General features: G+C 40.6%; 2 protein-coding genes across 2 annotated transcripts in view; one reads left to right on the forward strand and one right to left on the reverse strand.

Moving 5' to 3' along the window:
- The window catches only part of tmem209 (transmembrane protein 209), a 265,065-nt gene that overhangs the window by 55,406 nt on the left and 190,423 nt on the right, over positions 1–19,236 (forward strand). The window lies entirely within an intron of this gene.
- rassf8b (Ras association domain family member 8b) overlaps positions 1–19,236 on the reverse strand; it is a 92,674-nt gene that overhangs the window by 9,718 nt on the left and 63,720 nt on the right. Inside the window, exons 6-8 of the mRNA XM_033989814.2 lie at positions 17,471–17,668; positions 15,588–15,662; positions 3,255–3,377 (exon numbers count right to left, since the gene is read on the reverse strand). Coding sequence (XP_033845705.1) covers positions 3,255–3,377; positions 15,588–15,662; positions 17,471–17,668 — 396 coding nt within the window. The remainder of the gene's footprint in view (positions 1–3,254; positions 3,378–15,587; positions 15,663–17,470; positions 17,669–19,236) is intronic.

Here is a 19,236-nt window from a genome sequence, read left to right on the forward strand (position 1 = left end):
GCAGCCGATGAGTACAGGCGGGCCAAGCGTGCCGCGGATTGTGCGGTTGCAGAGGCAAAAACTCGGGGTTGGGAGGAGTTTGGGGAGGCCATGGAGGAGGACTATCGGACGGCCTCAAAGAAATTCTGGCAATTCGTCAGACGCCTCAGGAGGGGGAAGCAGTGCTTCACCAACACTGTTTACAGTGCGGGTGGAGAGCTGCTGACCTCGACTGGGGATGTTGTCGGGTGGTGGAAGGAATACTTTGAGGATCTCCTCAATCCCCCCGTCATGTCTTCCGAGGAGGAAGCAGAGACTGGGGACTCGGAGGCGGACTCGTCCATCACCCTGGCTAAAGTCACTGAGGCAAGGCTCCGGGGGATGGACGAGATCCGTCCTGAGTACCTCAGGAGTCTCTGGATGTTGTGGGACTGTCTTGGCTGACACGTCTCTGCAACAACGCGTGGTGGTCGGGGATAGTACCTGTGGAGTGGCAGACCGGGGTGGTGGTCCCTCTGTATAAGAAAGGGGACCGGAGGGTGTGTTCCAATTACAGGGGAATCACACTCCTCAGCCTTTCCGGTAAGGTCTACTCCAGGGTACTGGAGAGGAGAATCCGACCAATAGTCAAACCTCGGATTTAGGAGGAGCAGTGTGGTTTTCGTCCCGGTCGTGGAGCACTGGACCAGCTTTATACTCTCCATCGGGTCCTCGAGGGTTCATGGGAGTATGCCCTACCAGTCCACATGTGTTTTGTGGATCTGGAGAAGGCATTCGACTGTGTCCCTCGTGGTGTCCTTTGGGGGGTGCTCTGGAAGTATTGGGTCCGGGGCCCTTTGCTAAGGCCTGTCCAGTCCCTGTATGACCGGAGCAGGAGCTGTGTTCGCATTGCCGGCAGTAAGTCAGACCTGTTCCCGGTTTGCAGCCGAGTATGAAGTGGCTGGGATGAGAATCAGCTCCTCCAAATCCGAGGCCATGGTTCTCGACTGGAAAAAGGTGGTTTGCCCTCTCCGGGTGGGTGGTGAGTCTCTGCCCCAAGTGGAGGAGTTCAAGTATCTCGGGGTCTTGTTCACGAGTGAGGGAAGGATGGAGCGTGAGATTGACAGGCGGATCGGTGCAGCATCTGCAGTGATGCGGTCACTGTATCGGTCCGCTGTGGTGAAGAAGGAGCTGAGCCGGAAGACGAAACTCTCGATTTACCGGTCAATCTACGTTCCTACCCTCACCAATGGTCATGAGCTCTGGGTAATGACCGAAAGGACAAGGTCGCGGATACAAGCGGCCGAAATGGGTTTCCTCTGCAGAGTGGCTGGGCGCACCCTTAGGGATAGGGTGAGGAGCTCAGTCACACGGGAGGAGCTCGGAGTAGAGCCGCTGCTCCTACACGTTGAGAGGAGCCAGCTGAGGTGGCTCGGGCATCTGCTCAGGATGCCTCCTGGACGCCTCCCTAGGGAGGTGTTCTGGGCATGTCCCACCGGGAGGAGGCCCCGGGGAAGACCCAGGACATGCTGGAGGGACTATGTCTCTCGGCTGGCCTGGGAACGCCTTGGAATCCCACTGGAGGAGCTGGAGGAGGTGTCTGGGGTGTGGGAAGTTTGGGAGTCCCTGCTTAGACTGCTGCCCCTGCGACCCAGCCCTGGATAAGTGGAAGAAAATGGATGGATGCATGGACATTTACATAATAGTCCCTCTAACTTGCATGCCATGCAATTTGGTTTCAGAGCAAACCACTCCACTGAATCTGCAAATAGTTTATTTGTAGAAAATGTGAAAAGTGAATTGGATTTATATCCCTGTGTCGGTGCAGTGTTCCTTGATCTTAAAAAGCCTTTTGACATTGTTAGCCATGAAACACTTCTAACAAAATTAACAAACTTCAACTTCTTAAATCATATTTAACTATGTGAACATAGTTGTAACAATGTGTACATGTCTCTGCCGGGGTTCCCCAAGGATCAATACTTGGTCCTCTGTTATTCTCACTGTACATAAATGACCTTTCCAAAACATGTAATAACGTGAATTTTCAAATGTACGCAGACGATGCTGTAATTTATACTCATGCAAGGAGCAAAGAGGCAGCTTCCATTCTGACCTCAGCTATGGCACAAATAAATGACTGGCTTTTTAAATCATGTTTGCTTCTAAATTCCAAAAAAACTGTCTGATTGATGTTCTCAAAGCAATCAAAAGCGATAAAAAGCTCCGGAGTATTCTTGAGAGGAGAAGAATTGCAATTGGTCACAGAATTCAAGTATCTTGGTGTGACACTTGATTCCACTTTGTCTTTCAAAAATCATATTAAAAAACTTACCAATACTGTTAAATATAACCTTAAAAATTTTAAACAAATCAGGCCTTTTTAAACACTTGGTGCTGCTAGAATGTTTTTGCATTCATTGATTTTATCCCATATTGAATATTGCATCACAAGTTGGTCTCTCACCACTGTTAACAATTTGAAAATAATTGAATCACTGTTTAAAAAATCTCTTAAAGTTTTTGACAAAAAACCTAATTCATTTCATGTATGTATTATTTTAAACAAGTACAATTTTTTTAATTTTGAAAATTTTATAAACTTGTAAGTATGCATGCTTCATTTACAAAGCGCTACATGGACTAGCCCCACCCCCCATGTCTGTCTTTTTCAAACTCAAGACTTCAAGTGGTCCGAAAACCAGGGCCTCATCTAGAGGAGACTGTGAGGTCTCCCACAGAAGAACCGCCTTTGGACAGAACACTCTGTGAGGGCCACTAACATCTGGAACAGACTTCCTCTGCATATAAAGGAGAGCCCTACACTGATCAGCTTTAAAACACAACTGAAAGAGTGGCTGAAAACAAACCAGTCATGTGAAGACTAGACTTTTGTTTGTGCTGTTTGTATTGCATGTTGTATTTTTTATGTATTTGCCTGCCTAGGGACTACAGATAAAAAACTAGTTTTATAGCTAAAATTCGGCATATTTACATCTGTTCTATACTGATGTTCATTAATGTGCATTGTCCCTATCAAATAAATAAATAAATACATAAATAAATAACCAGTGTTCAAGGATCAGTGTTTTTTTTACTTTTCTAAAATAAGTTTTTCCTAAAAATTATATCGTTTAAAGACTAAAATAAAATGTCCAATTGTTTTGAAATATGTAAATAAATCCACAGCCTTTGTATACTAACATTTTGAGTAAGTTTATAGCAATTACTTGCACTAGAAATATGCCATGTTGCTTTTGCCTTAAGCATGCAGACTCGCCGGTTGGGTTTCTGACCTGTATTCTCTTGGTGGACAGACAGAGGGAGCTCTCCAGTGCTCTACAGCTGCTCTCCAGGTTGACCGAGGTCTGGCGCTGTACCTCCAGCTCCGAGCGCAGCTTCTCCAACTGAACCTGAGCCTGAAGAATACACTCACAGTCACTCACTGAACTGTCACTGAGTAAAAATTTTACAGCAACAAGTTCTCAAGCCAATATAGAGGCGTGTCTTTCATTTATCAAAGTTTGAGTTTCTGTATCTTCAATATCATTCCAAAATCTTTTTTTCTTCTATGAGCACTTACTTTTTTTGTTTTGTTTTTGGATTTTAGTTTGTAATAATAAAGTTATTTGTGATTTATTAAGCCATTTTGAATAATTTAAATTACACTGCTTATTCAGTGCTTTCAATACTGCCCCCTGGTGGCCATCCAGGATTCATAGAACAAAAGTTACATTTGTAACTTTAGGTTTTTATTTATTTATTTATTTATTTATTTTTTATTGATTTTATAGTACAAAAGATGCATGTATTGTACAAATGACATACATCGCTTTTTTCCCTTAATTAGAAATAAATAAATAAAATGAAATAAAAAATAATAATATTAACCCCTTAGCATTCAATTCATTTTGGTGAAATTGCCTTTGTTCTGACCTCTCCAAATTAAAATGATCACCATTATTGAACCCTTAGTAGTATATGCACAAGTTTGGGGTCTTTGTAAAGGTAACACCCTATAGTTTTACCCACAGGTGTTAAAAAATCAATGTAAGTTTGTCTGCTGAGCATTTATACACTTTGGAACACACATAAAAAAATTGAAAAAATCTCATCCTCACCTAAATTTTTTTTTTGTGAAAATGAAGGTGTAGAAAGCTGCAGTAGGTCGCTCGGGACAAAAATACACTATATCTCAACTGACAAGATTGTTGACCACTTACATTTCAAATTTGAGGTCAATACCTATAAAAATGAGAGTTTTACACTAATTTCATCATCAGTAAGTCCAGGCCTCTCCAAACCTATCCAAATGGAGACATTTGGAGAACGTTTGGAAAAACTGCAATAACTTTTGAATGTTTCAACCCACAGACATCAACGAGGGCTCTACTGAAAACTCACACTGAGAGGAATCTGTATCTGCACACCCAGCTGCTCTATTACTGTACATTTATATATCATATCAAAACACAATATAAAATGTATATTTATATATAAAATATAGTCAAAAGTGGTATGGGTCAAAATAAACATATATTTACAAACCACACACTGCAAACCGTGAACAAACACACACACACACTTCAAAATGTAAACAAACACTGGAAACTAAAAACACACTGTACATGATTGTACAGTGTGACAATCATTAAGCGACAGTGGCTCAGTGGTTAGAGCTTTGGTCCACCAACCTGAATGTTGGGGAATCGAGTCACGCTCGGACCAACTTTTGTCATTGTGTTCTTAGTTCTGTCATTGTTTCCTTAGGCAAGACACTTCACGTTAATGATTGGTGGTCTAAAAAATCTTACTACATTTTTCCAGGCATGCTCTCTCCACATCAAAGATGATGTTGTTTTTCATATATGTTTATTAATCTCATTCCATTCCTCCTCTGTCAAATGTATATGTGCTTCAACTTCCCATTTCCTTTTTATATATTGTGTCTCTTCATTTTTTAAGCTTTCTAACCCTATGTATATCTTTGCAATCTGTTTTTAATTTAATTTGGACTGGTATGCAAGCATAAACAAGTTAATCACTTCTGCATTAACTACACAGTTTTCCTTGTTAATGTCATGTTCTAAATAGTGTCTTAACTGTAAGAATCTGTAGAAATCTTGGTTTGCCAAACCAAATTGTTCTTTGATCATTTGAAAGCTTTTGTATTTTTTATTTTCCAAAACTTCCCACCACATACGTGGACCATCCCACATTTTTAAGTACCCATCGCTTCTATTGGGAATAAACTCTGTATCTATGTCCAACCCATCTTAGCAGCTTACAGGACATTTTCAGGTTATTCTTTGCAACTATTTCAAACCATACTTTCAGAGAAACTTTAAGCCATGAATTTATTTCCCCACTGAATTGTTTATACAATGTATCATCCCCAATTAATGGCTGGATTGGAATCCCCTGCATTCTACTGTTTTCTATTTCCCGCCACTGAGCAGAATATGAGGAGTTACACAAATTCAACAAAACTTTCAATTGTGCTGGCCTGCACCCCTGCCAGATATACCTTGAAATAAATTTGTCCCATTCTATGAATTCCCTATTCAGGATTTCCACTGGTAGATTCCGAAACAAATACAATACTTGAGGGAGAATATTTATTACTTCTACCCTCGATGCAATTGACATGTATGGAATTAAATTCCACCTCTCTATATTTTCCTTTATTTTGGATATTAGTGGGTCATAATTCACCATTTTTAATTAGGTCAAATATTTTTTGTCAAATTTACACCAAGATATTTTATTGCATTCCAATCCCAATCAATTCTCTATAGATTTTTAATATTGTCCGCTGGGTTGTAGTTAAAAGTAAGGACTTGTGTTTTTTGTACATTTCTTTTGTAGCCAGATAGTTGTTCAAAAACTTTAAATTCAGACATGAGTGTTGGTAAAGAAGTATCAGGATTGGACAAATATATTGTGGGAGCCAAGTTTTAGTTCATGTTTAGTAATGCATGCCAATTCAGTGCATTGATATTTTAATGTTAATCAGTTATGTTTTATGTTAATATTTGATTATATGTATGGGCTACATTTGATTTATGGCATTAATGTTGATTTTGAGAATATTTTAGGATTGCCATTGTTTAAGTTACGTAAATGGGTTCCTGTCACTTTAACAGCGATAACGCGCATAAGGGGAAAAACGGCACGCGCTAGGAAAGTGGTTTTAGTTGAGGTAGCGCGTAAGGACGGAGCCAAACGTTTTTTACGGTAGTATTGTTTATTTTTTTTAGATTAACTTCATTTGATTTCTTTGTAAGAGCTATTTTTGCAACTGTGAATTAAAGGTTTTTTTTGTGTAACTTTTTTACATCGGAATCCAGAGCAATAAAAAATACACGAGTAACACCAATAGACAACACACCAGGCCTCAACTCGCACATTTGTAAAAAAACAGCTCATTGTGGATCAGTGGACATATGTGGAAGGATTTGAAGCAACAAGAAAAGGAACTGGAGTCGCTGCAATTGTTAATGAATGTGAGGACAGTGGAACTTTGACAATGCAAACATGCTCAGGCATTGCGCAGTTGAGCGAGCTAATAGCCAAGTTATCTGCTAACTGGAAAAATTAAGTAATTTTCTGTTGCGACTGTTGCTACGTTCTGTTGCTAACAATATCATGCCAGGCATTTTTGCGGATACTAGGGTTGTTAAAATTACACCCAAGGCACACGAGGAAAGGTTACATCGTGCTATTAACCTGCGGAAGGCTAAGCTAGCTAAGCTAACAAGCACAGTGACGCAAGTGGGCCAATTAATGGAAAATGAAGACGATTCCTATCTAGAGGAAGTTAAACAGTTGATGGAGGATTTTGACAAACAGTTTGGAGAGTTTAATGATTTAAAACATCAATGTTAAAGAGCTATTTCGGCAAACATCTGAGGATGATATGAACAATGATCAAGATTCCTGGTTTGAGCCTAAGGCTGAAAAATTTAGGACCTTTGCTGAAACAGCCTACACTTGGATTAAAGAGACTGTATTGCGTACATCGAAGGTTTATTATAAACAGCGACATTTTGCAGCCATCAGACAGCATTTCTAATGCATCATTCTCAAAGAGCTCCAAGGCATCTTCAGGACACTCATCTTGTGCATCAGGAGCTTCGTCTACTCAAGTTGGATGATGGAGAATCTCTCCACACTTTTGGCCTTTATCTCACAGGATGTTGTAATGCAATGAGTGATGTGGAATATATGGAGGAGCTGGATAACACCGCTAATATGCGTGCTATTGTTGCCAAGCTTCCATACAAACTGAGAGAAAGGAGGAGAACATTTGCATGTGGAATACATGAGTGGGAACAACGCAGAGCCAAGTTTGAAGACCTTGTGAATTTTGTCAACAAACAAGCCAAAGAAGCTTTACACAAACTGTATGGAGACATTAAGGATGGTGTAGCTAGGAGCCAAGGTAAAGGTCAAGTGGATGAGAGGTTGCTAAGAAGAAGTAGTAACAAAAGATTCTTCACTACAGCAGCAACTATCACTAGTAGCCGAGAAGATAATCCAAGAGCAAAGAGTAAAGCTAGCGGCAAGCAGGTTTGTGCATTTTCTAAGCCCTGTCTCTTCTGTCATGGTGCCGAGCATGCAATGGAACAGTGCAAGAAGTTGAAGAAGTCCCTTCATAAAGAAAAGATTGACTTCTTGCGAACTAAAGGTCTGTGCTTTGGTTGCCTACAACAAGAACACATGCGTAACTCATGCAAGGAGAAAATGATTTGCCAGGTTTGTTCACAGACACATCCTACTGTGCTACACTTAAAGACAAAGGCTAGTGGTGCTGCCAAAGAAGCAGAGCTTGAAGTGGAATCAAGTGGAAGCGAAGAAAGACCATCAGAGTCTGTTGTGAATGGATTTGTGGGAATGGATACTACAACTCACAGTATAGAGGACACAGAGCACATCTTGGCTATAGTACCAGTTCAAGTCAAATCCAAAAGGGGACATAAGGTGATGCAAACTCACGCTTTCCTCGACCCTGGAAGTACTGCCTGCTTCTGTACTGAAGAATTAATGCGAGAGCTCAGTCTCACAAGGAGAAAAACAAATGTTTTATTAAAAACTATGGGAGAAGAAAGGGTCATTAATAGTTATGTTGTGTCTGGATTGGAAGTGAGCAGTTTAGACACCAATGATTTTCTGGAACTGCCCGACATGTATAGTCACAGTTGACATTCCAGCATCCATTGAAAACATTCCTTCACAAGATTACTGGAACAAATGGCCCTACCTTCAGCAAGTATCTATCCCCAAGATTGATACTAGGATTGATATCCTTATTGGGACAAATGCACCTAAAGCAACTGAACCTTGTCAGGTTGTTGCCAGTGAAAATGGTGGTCCATATGCAGTGAAGACAAGGCTAGCCTGGACCATTAGTGAACCCCTCAAAGGAAAGGCTTATCAAGGTGCAACAAGTGGACTGATACAGGTTTCAGTTAATCGCATTTCAGTAAGCACACTTGACGAGCTCTGGAGTCAGCAGTTTAAGAGTGACTTCCCTGAGTGTGGAAAGGATGATAAGCAGAAAATGTCAAGAGAGGACATGCAGTTTCTTGACTTGGTTAAACAGTCAGCCACCCTTGTGGATGGACATTACAGCATCGCCTGGCCCTTGAGAAACAAATATGTTCAAATGCCTAACAACCGCGAAGTGGCTGAGCAACGTGCTTTGAACTTAAAGCAGAGGTTTTTGAAAAATTCCTCATTTCACATGGAATACTCAATGTTCATGAGTAACATCATTGAGAAAGGATATGCTGTGAAAGTATTCAACAAAGATCTCAGTCGCGTCGATGCTAAGGTCTGGTATTTGCCACATCACCCCAAGAAGCACAAACTCAGAGTGGTGTTTGACTGTGGAGCCTTGTATCAGGGCATTACATTAAATCAACAGCTATTACAGAGACCAAATTTTACAAGTACTCTTATCGGTGTCATTACCAGATTCAGACAAGAAGAAGTAGCGCTTATGGTGGATTTAGAGGCAATGTTCCACCAGGTCAAGGTGCCTGATAAAGATTCTGACCTTCTGCGGTTCCTGTGGTGGACATCTGGCGACATCACTCAGGAAATGGTTGAGTACAAAATGGTGGTACACCTGTTTGGTGCTACTTCGTCGCCAAGTTGCGCCAGCTTTGCCATGCGCAAATGCGCTGAAGATAACAGGCGAGACATCTTATCCTTTGTTAGTTCAGTTTATGATCCATTGGGGATCCTAGCGCCAGTTAACCTTCAGGCAAAGAAGATTCTGCAAGAACTTTGTATGCAGAAAATTGGCTGGGATGTTGTCATACCAGATGATCTAGCTCATAAATGGTTTGAGTGGAAGAACCAGCTTCACCGACTGGAGGGCATTAGTGTCCCAAGATGTTTTAAACCCGTGGGCTTTGGTGAGCCAGTCTGCAACCAGCTGCATCACTTTGCCGATGCTATTGAAGAAGGCTATGGGACAGTTAGTTACTTGTTACTAAGAAACAGCAGTAACCATGTCCACTGTTCATTTGTGTTAGGAAAGGCAAGAGTGGTCCCACTGAAACCCATGACAATTCCACGCATGGAACTGACTGCAGCCACTATGGCAGCTCGCATGGACAAAGTCTTGAGATCCGAACTACATCTACCACTTCAGACATCAGTGTTTTGGTCAGACAGTACCACGGTGCTTAAATACGTTCGTAACACAACAAGTAGATTCCGTACTTTCGTTGCTAATCATGTAGATGTTATCTTGAAGTGTTCCCAACCAAATCAGTGGAGGTATGTCAACACCTCACAGAACCCTGCAGATTTCGCATCAAGGGGACTTAAGGCAGAGAACTTCATGTAAAGCCATGCTTGGATACAGGGGCTGGATTTCCTTTGTAAGCACATGGAAGAATGGCCTGTGAACAAGCAACACTGCGGAGACCTCACTACAGATGACCCAGAGGTAAAGAATACCCTGGTCTGTGCCAACGCAGTTGAAGAACAAGGGGATGCAGTGCAGTAGCTACTGCTGTACTTCTCCTCATGGTTTCGTCTAAAGAAAGCAGTTGCGTGGATTTTGAAAGTGAAGAACATTTTGCTCAAACTATGTCACAGAAGAAAAGAGTTGAGCGCTTGGAAGACTTAAGCTGAAGTTGGAAAGGAAATAAACAGCTTCAATAAGAAACTGTTTCAAACCAAATTAACAATGGATGACCTCACAGCAGCAGAGGAAGCGATTATTCATTACTGCCAAGCAAAGACCTTTTCAAAGGAGCTTGATGCTATCAGACAAGGTCAAGGCATAAAAAGAAGTAGTAGTGTTTTCAAGCTGAACCCAGTAATCGAAAGGGACTTTCTCAGGGTTGGAGGAAGGCTCAGGAGAGCTGCGTTACCTGAAGTGTCAAAATGTCCAGTGATCTTGAAGAAAGATCTTCATGTCACAAGACTTATTATCAGGGAAATACATCAGAATCTGGCTCACTGCGGTCACAATCACATATTGTCTAAGTTGAGAACTAAGTATTGGATTCCCGATGCCAACTCTGCAATAAGAAAGATTCTGTCAAAGTGCGTAGTCTGCAGACGTACACAAGGAGTGGCAGGACAACAACAAATGGCCGATCTTCCTAGAGACAGAGTCCTGCCAGATGACTCTCCCTTTACTAACGCGGGAGTGGACTACTTCGGTCCTTTTGAAGTGAAGCGTGGTCGAAGTATGGTGAAAAGGTATGGCGTTATATTCACCTGCCTGACCATTCGTGCGGTACACTTGGAGATGGCTTCCTCATTGGATACATTTATCCATGCTCTTCGTCGCTTTATACCTAGAAGACGCCAAGTGAAAATCCTTCGCTCGGACAATGGAACTAATTTCATTGGTGCTGAACCGGAGCTCAGGAGAGCCATGGAGAAATGGAACTTCTCCAAGATTGATGATTGGCTTCAACAGCACAACATTCAGTGGATTTTCAATCCTCCCACTGGATCCCACCAGGGAGGTGTTTGGGAGAGATTAATTAAGTCCATTATGAAAATCCTGAGTGCAACTCTGAAACTACAGACACTGGACAAAGAAGGCCTGTACACTCTGCTATGTGAGGTAGAAGCCATTATCAATAGTCGACTGATAACTAAGGTGTCCAGTGACCCAAACGATCTTGAGGTGCTTACACCCAACCACCTCTTGCTTCTCAAGACCAAACCCACCCTGCCTCCTGGTCTGTTTGATAGACAGGATCTCTATGCCAGGAAAAGATGGAAACAAAATCAGTATATGTCAGACATATTCTGGAAGCGGTGGACAAGAGAATATTTGCCTCTGCTCCAAGAGCGGCAGAAATGGACTCATCTTAGACGCAACTTTGCCATAGGAGACATTGTGCTCATCGTTGACGACTCTTCCCCACGCAATTCTTGGGTCACAGGTAGAGCGGTCCAGATGACCCCAGACAAGTCTGGGATGGTACGTCAAGTGAGAGTCAAAACCAAGACAAGTACATTGGACAGGCCCATTACTAAGATTTGCCTCCTGCAAGAGGCCAAGTTGGACAATCTCTAAAAGAGACTGCTACATTCTGTATACAGCAGATTTCTATACTTTGGCTCCACATGTTTAAGTTTGAGAATTGTAACAGGGTCACAATTAGGGGCCGGTATGTGGGAGCCAAGTTTTGGTTCATGTTTAGTAATGCATGTCAATTCAGTGCATTGATATTTTAATGTTAAGCAGTTATGTTTTATGTTAATATTTGATTATATGTATGGGCTACATTTGATTTATAGCATTAATGTTGATTTTGAGAATATTTTAGGATTGCCATTGTTTAAGTTACGTAAATGGGTTACCGTCGCTTTAAGAGTGATAACGCGCATAAGGGGAAAAACCTGCACGCGCTAGGAAAGTGGTTTTAGTTGAGGCAGCGCGTAAGGATGGAGCCAAACGTTTTTGTTTTTTTTACCGTAGTATTATTATTTTTTTTAGATGAACTTCATTTGATTGCTTTGTAAGAGATATTTTTGCAACTGTGTATTCAATTTTTTTTTTTTTTGTGTAACTTTTTTACATCGGAATCCAGAGCAAGTTATTTTTCTCATCAATAAAAAAAATACACGAGTAACACCAATGGACAACACACCAGGCCTCAACTCGCACATATATCAAAACATCATCTGCGAATAGTGTAATGTTTTGCATCCCTCCCTTCATAGGAATACCCTGTATATTCTTATTTTGTTTTATTGATAGACTAAGGGGTTCAAGAAACAATGCAAACAGAAGTGGGCTTACTGAGCACCCCTGTCTGCATTGTCCTTTTAGTACAATATTATCGGATAAGCCTCCATTAACTCTAATTCTGGCAGTTGGTGCAACATACAATGCGTGTATTGTCTTAATTATTGTTTCATGGAAGTTGAACCTCTGCAACACCCGATACAGAAAGTCCCAACTGACTGAATCAAATGCCTTCTCGGCGTCCATCCCTATAATAACTGCTTCCGTTTGTCTTTCTGCTATATGCTGCATTACGTGTAGCGTCCGTCTGTTGTTATCTTGGGTCTGTCTTTCTTTTATAAAACCAGTCTGATCTAACTGGATAATCCCACGCAAAATCTTTTCCATACGTTGAGCCAAAATCGAAGTAAATAATCCGTAGTCCTGATTGAGAAAACTATGGGTCTATAGTTGGAACATTCTAATTCATCCTTGCCTTCCTTTGGGATCACTGATATTATTGCTTCTAGCCATGAATATGGTATCTCTCCTTTCTGTAGCACACAGTTAAAAGTTTTTTGTAGAATTGGAATTAATAGCTCTTTGAACGTTTTGTACCACTCTGAGGTATAACCATCTGCACCGGGGGACTTGTTCCTCTTTAGTTTTGAAATTGCAGAATCAATCTCTCTCTCTGTAATCTCATAGACTAGACATCAATTCTGTTCATCTGTCACTTTTGGTAACCTCAATTTGTCTAACAATGTATCAATTTCAATAATATAGTTCAAAACACCTTAGGATATCCTCAGTATTATACTTAACTTCTTTAGTCTGCAGGTATCTCATGCCATAAATCTTTTTTTTGCCTCTTCTTTTTTTAACTTGTAAGCTAGTAACTTTGTTGATTTCCCTCCAATTCCATATCTTTGTTTCATGAACATCATTTTTTTTCTGTATTTCTTCAGAAAGGATCTCATTTATCTCCGCTTTCTTCTTACTTCTTGGTACAGGTCATCAGTAACATTTTGTTTGTGCTCTTTTTCTATTTTTTTTTTTTTTATTCTGACTGCAATACTTCAAGTTTCTTTAGCCTTTGTTTTTTTCAAATAAGCCGATTTGGCAATTATTTTCCCTCTTAACACTGCCTTGCAGGCATCCCATAGCACTGGTGGGGACACCTCCCCATTGTCATTTTCATCCAAATATCTTTGAATTTCAATTTTTATTTCCTCTTTTGGTACTTCCCTCAATACATTGAAGTTAAGCCTCCAGAGTGTCTTCTCAGGTGTCAGAGTCAGATTCATATATACAGGAGAATGATCGGTCAGATCCATCTCCCCAATCTCACAACTCGCCACTCTATATCTATCTTTGCTGTACATCAGGAAGTAATCGATTCTTGAGTAAGTATTGTGTTGAGAGGAGTAAAATGTAAAGTCCCAAGTCACGGGATGTAACTCTCTCCAAACATCCATGATACCCATTTCCTCCACCATGTCCTTAATTTTCTTAGCTATTCCATTTTTTGGTGGACCTCCTGTTGACGTATCTAGTTGTGGGTCAAACCTCTGATTTAGGTCTCCTCCTACAATCAATATATCCTCCCCCTCAGATGTCATCAAATCAAATAGATGTCTGTAGAATGTCCATTCTAACCCTGGAGGTGCATATATATTCAAAAAGGAAACTGATATCCCCCCTAATCTCCCTTTAACCATTACATATCGCACCTCTTTATCATTTACAACCAATATTTTTTTTAATGGGATCTTACCAGATATCAGGATCGCAACCCCCCTCCTGTGGCCTGATGTATATGATGCAGCATATACCTGAGAATATCCACTTCTCTTTAATTTGTCATGCTCTTTTTCTGTCAAGTGGGTTTCCTGTAGAAAAGCTACTCCCACCCCCTCCTTTTTCATCATGCTTAGAATTTTACTTCTTTTAATTGGGTTGAGGATTCCATTCACATTGTATGAAGATATTTTAACCAGGTTTTTCTGTCATATTTTAAATGTGTATATTTGCAATTATTCCCCATGCTACAACCACAACACTGAACAAAGAACATAAAGCCAACTTCAACATAACTTTGCTTTGAAGCATAATGCAAAAATAAAGTAACTTCCATCCATGAAGTCTTTTCCTTGACCCTAAATGAGGACGTCAAAGGGGGGATAGCCTCTGGATCTAAACCACCAGAGGGCCCCCATGGTATAAAAAATAAAAATCAACTTACATTTACTGAAAATAACTCCCGACTATATCTTAACGTAATGGAGATTTATAATGAACAGTACAATGTATGTATTTTACATCTCACCTTGATTCACTTTGTTTTGAGCCAAAAAGAACATTCACTCGACCAGGACTGTGGTGACATCCTCCACCGGTGTCACCACAGTCACCTGGTAGCCCCTCGCAGCCATATCCTTGGTTGCCTCCGCCGCTGTGTTGTACATCTGCGTCCCCTCATCATAGAACACCCGGAGCCTTGCTGGAAAGGGCGCTTGGAAGTGTATTTTCCTTTCTTTGAGCATTTTCTTTGCCTCCGTATATTCTTTCTGCTGCCTCAAAATCTCAGGTGCATAATCATGATCAATGATTACTCTTCTCCCCTCATACATGAAGCCCCGTTTCTGCCATACTGCCATAATGATCGCTTCCTTGCTTCTGTAACTTAACAACTTTATCACTATCGATCTTGGTGGGGCATCTTTAGGGGGTCTTGTGAACGATGTTGAGTTCACGTAGTGGCTCAAAGCCCAGGTTCTCTTTTAGGAGGGACTCAATAAAGGCAATCATTGACTGGGCTCCATCTTCTGACCCTTCCTTCACACTGTGAATTTTGATATTATCCCTTCTGGAGTGTCCCTCTTGGTCAGTCAGCCTGTCCATGAACTGCTTCTGTATTTTCAACAGCTCCAGAGTTGCGTCCTCGATATTTTGAATGCGCTCCTCCTCCTCCTTGAACGATTCTGCCTGTTCACGCTGAAAATCTTTTATTTCACGGAGTATGGTTTGTAGATCTGACATGTTATCAGGTACGTGTCCCTTGTCCGCTAACGTGGTTTCCGCTGTTAGCGTTGCAGCTGCTAGCTCATCTAGCTTCGCAACTTCTTCGACGTCTTCTCCTGTGTTACGTTCAGTCCTCTTTGTTCTCCCTCTTCTCATAGTAGTGTCCCCTTTGGTGATATTCAACATTTGGTTTGGTAAAATCAGAAAAGTTTCTAACAGTTTCTAACAGTTTTCTAACATAAAAGTCAGTGGACTTGTTTCTTTTATTAAGTCATTTTAGACGATTACTGCAATTTAAAATGTGAAAATTATAACATAATGATCCACAGGTGTCATAGATTATAGAGCGCAAGCACTATATGTCTTCTTTAAGGGTTGTGTAAGTGTTTACCTCTTCTTCATTGACTTTCTGGTTGAGTTCTGCTTCGTGCAGCTGTTGTTTCTGTTCGAGGCTTGTCTCCAGAGACTAAAGAGCACAAGGAAAAATGTGTCAAATATTTCTAAAAAGTCATTGCATGTTCTCCCTAATATGCAGAATTCTTAGGTGATTTGCTGTTTAGTTTTTGGTTTACAGATTTGTTGACCTGGTTTATGGTTAATTTGCACATGAAACAAAAATTGCTACAAAATTCAGCAACTTCTCTTTCAGTATAAATAAACACAAGTGAAAGCGTTTTTTTCACAATAGCTTCCAAAAGTGGTGCCATTATTCAACCTCAAAGACATGATTGTTGTCAGACTTCAAGTCATACAATTAATATGGCAGGTTTGTGGAGCCAATCCCAAACAAATAATAAGGTTCAACATTTGTATATCTTAAGTTATATACTATATTTATAACTATAAGTCGCACTTTTTTTCATAGTCTGTCCGGGGGTAGGACTTATACGTAGCTGCAACTTATATGTGAAATTATTAAAATAAGTAATTTCACATCTTCGTTATTGTCACACTGACAACTGTGCAAGGGCACTCTAGCCTGGGGTACCAGTATGATAGCCACACGGAAGCGGAATCTTCATCCACTTCCGGAGTTGAGTTCAGAAGCAACACCAAAATGAAAATTCAATGGATTTAACGATTTGGAGTGAGATCGAGAGTAAACTTGTTACCTTGTTTTTTATACTTAATTTATCTGATTAACTTTTAATATCTTATGTTAACTTACCAGATACATATTCAGTTTGCTGTCGATGCTTCACGAAGCTGAATAAATATAAATGTGTTACATTGATGTAGTTATCTGATTAACTGTTAATATCTTACGTTAACATACCAAACACGTATAATGTGGTTCACCTTTCGCAGCCTCACTGTTTCGCAGATTTTTTCTTATGCAATTTTGCATGCTTTTTTTTTTTTTTTACAGCATATGAATGCGCATTGTGTTCTGCGTCCTGATTGGCTAAGGGACTGTAGACCATTGTCAGTGTTCAAAGTGCCAAATTTATATAAATTTAATTGCTAGTAGTGTGACTCTGAAGTGCTGTATGTTTGCAAGTTTTCTTCCCAACAAAACCCACAATTTCGATAAACGATCTGCACCGACAATGCACCTATGAATGTTTGAACTTTGAGAGTGTTTAAACAAGAGGGAAATGTGAAAAAAATGTTAATGCCTGCCTGAGAAAAATGTATAAAGTGTGTGGTGAGGGGGTTTTACAGCCTTAAAACATATATAATAATTTTAAAAAATTAAGCTGAATATTTCACCGATTTCGCCTATTGTGGGTTATTTTTATAATGTAACCCTCACGATTAACGAGGGACCACTGTATTATTATAACTTGCCTTTAAAGATAAAATGTTTGTTCTTGGTCTTGGATTTTGTAAAATAAATTTCCCCCAAAAATGCGACTTCCAGTTCAGTGCGACTTTTTGTGCGATGACTTTTCCTCATTACTATGCTTTTTTTTCACTGGTGCACATACTCAAGAGCAACGTATAGTCAGGAAAATATGGTAGTTGGTCATACGACAAAAGACTGTCCTGAATAAAGTTAGATGTTTCTGTTTACAAACACCTGGCTGCAGGGGCAAACTTTCAAGTGTGATACCTGTTAGACCAATCACACTGTTCCTTATGCCTCTAGACCAACTCCTCCTACCCCCACACTCTTCTTTAGTCCTTCAGGCACTGCCCAGTTTAGGAGTTCTATTTGTAATGTGGGAAGAGTTAAGGTGTTTAGTCTGACTTTAACCTATCCTCCCACTAGGTACTCCTGACCACTGTACACTGTATCTGCACCTATATGTGTGTGAGGTTCTCTCTCACCTGTATATGTTTGAAGTATTCCTTCAGTTTGCCCTCACAGTCTCTCACTGTGCTCTGGAGCTCTGTCAGCTGTAGTCTGAGCCTGTCCTCTGTCTCCTGCTCGATTTGAAGCTCGTGTTCCCAGAAGTACTCTTCCTCAAGCTCGACGGACGTACTCCTCAAACACTGCTCCAGACGGGACAGCTCCTTCTCCAGGTTCTCCCTCTGGAAAACAGGAAATAATATACAACAGCGGCGTGCATCTGTTTTCAGTCAAATAATTAAAGGGACAATAGGCAAGGGAGGGAGAATATTAGCATCTCTGCAATTATATTAGAGCGACATTATGTAACTTTTCTGCTTTTCTGCAATGAGATTTTATCACTTAGCCTGACATGTTCCACAGTATGACATTAAAGGTGAACTATGTAGTATGTATTTATTTTTTTTAATAAAAGATGGTTTTATTGCTCACAAATAATATGAAAAACATGGTGTGTAAACACTCAGTCGTCCAGGTCTGATCCATAGCAAAAGACAAAGTTCAAATCTGCCAACTGGACAAATCGTTGTAAGAGTGAAGACGTTTTCGCTGCTCATCCAAGTTCTGGTCAGATTGCTGGTGGCCAGTGCCTTGTATCTATATGAAGGGAGAGGCTAACTACACTAAAACTGTAAACATTTATTGTCTCCAGTTTCAGCTGGAACTACCCTATTCAGCCCTTAATGACCCTGCTATTGTTCTCATTATCTTGGGTCTGAGGATGGAATTATAGATGAGGGAGAGGTTATGGCTCAGGCCCACATTCCTGTTTAAGGAAGGATTCTCTTTCCTAACAAAAATAGCTTCTTTAACTCCTCTCTCAAACCATTTCTTTTCTCTGGCTAATATCTAAACTTCACTTTCTTCAAAGGAGTGGTTCGTGGCTTTGAGATGGAGATGTACGGCGGACTGGGGTCCAGAGGAACTCTCATGCTGGTGTTGGTAAATCCTCTTATGGAGTAGCTGTTTAGTTTCAATGTAACGCTCACTGCACTCTTCATTACACTGAATGGAGTAGACTACATTACTTTGTTTGTGGCTCGGGGTTTTGTCCTTTGGGTGAACCAGTTTTGTCTTAAAATGTTTGAAAAAGACAGGAATCTCATACTGTCTGAAAATTTTCTGAAGTTTTTCAGACACACCCGCTGTGTGAGAAATGGTAACACCTTTCCTTCTGGGTTCAGATTCCCTGTTGTCCTGTTTTTAGATCTATTGAAGGCGCACTTTAGATATCCATAAGCAGAGAGGGCTTTCTCCACATGTTGCTCCTCCTTCACTTTTCCCTCTGTGTTTGTGGGCACCACTTGAGCTCTGTGTTGTAGTGTACGGATAACTCCAAGTTTGTGCTGCAGTGGATGGTGTGAATCAAACAGCAGGTATTGGTCAATGTGTGTGGGTTTCCTGAAGACTTCTACCTGGAGTCGCCGGTCTTCTCCTATTGTTACTGCACAATCTAAGAAGGCCAGTTTGTTCTCCTTGTCTTCTTCCTGTGTGAACTTGATGTTTGGATCCACCACATTAATATGTGCAGTAAAGCGCTCCAGATCTTGAATTTTGATTTTAGTCCAGTTGTCATCCACAACTCCAATTTGATTCAGATGAGACCATGGTTTCATTTGATGTTACCTCTCTTTTCATTTGTATCCTGTTATGACCAACTTATACATGGAACAATTTGAACAGGAGGCATTGGCCTCATTTCCAGGTACTGCACACACACATTGGTATTGATATGTGGATGACA

The sequence above is a fragment of the Periophthalmus magnuspinnatus genome, chromosome 23, assembly GCF_009829125.3.
Source record: "Periophthalmus magnuspinnatus isolate fPerMag1 chromosome 23, fPerMag1.2.pri, whole genome shotgun sequence".
NCBI lineage: Eukaryota > Metazoa > Chordata > Actinopteri > Gobiiformes > Gobiidae > Periophthalmus > Periophthalmus magnuspinnatus.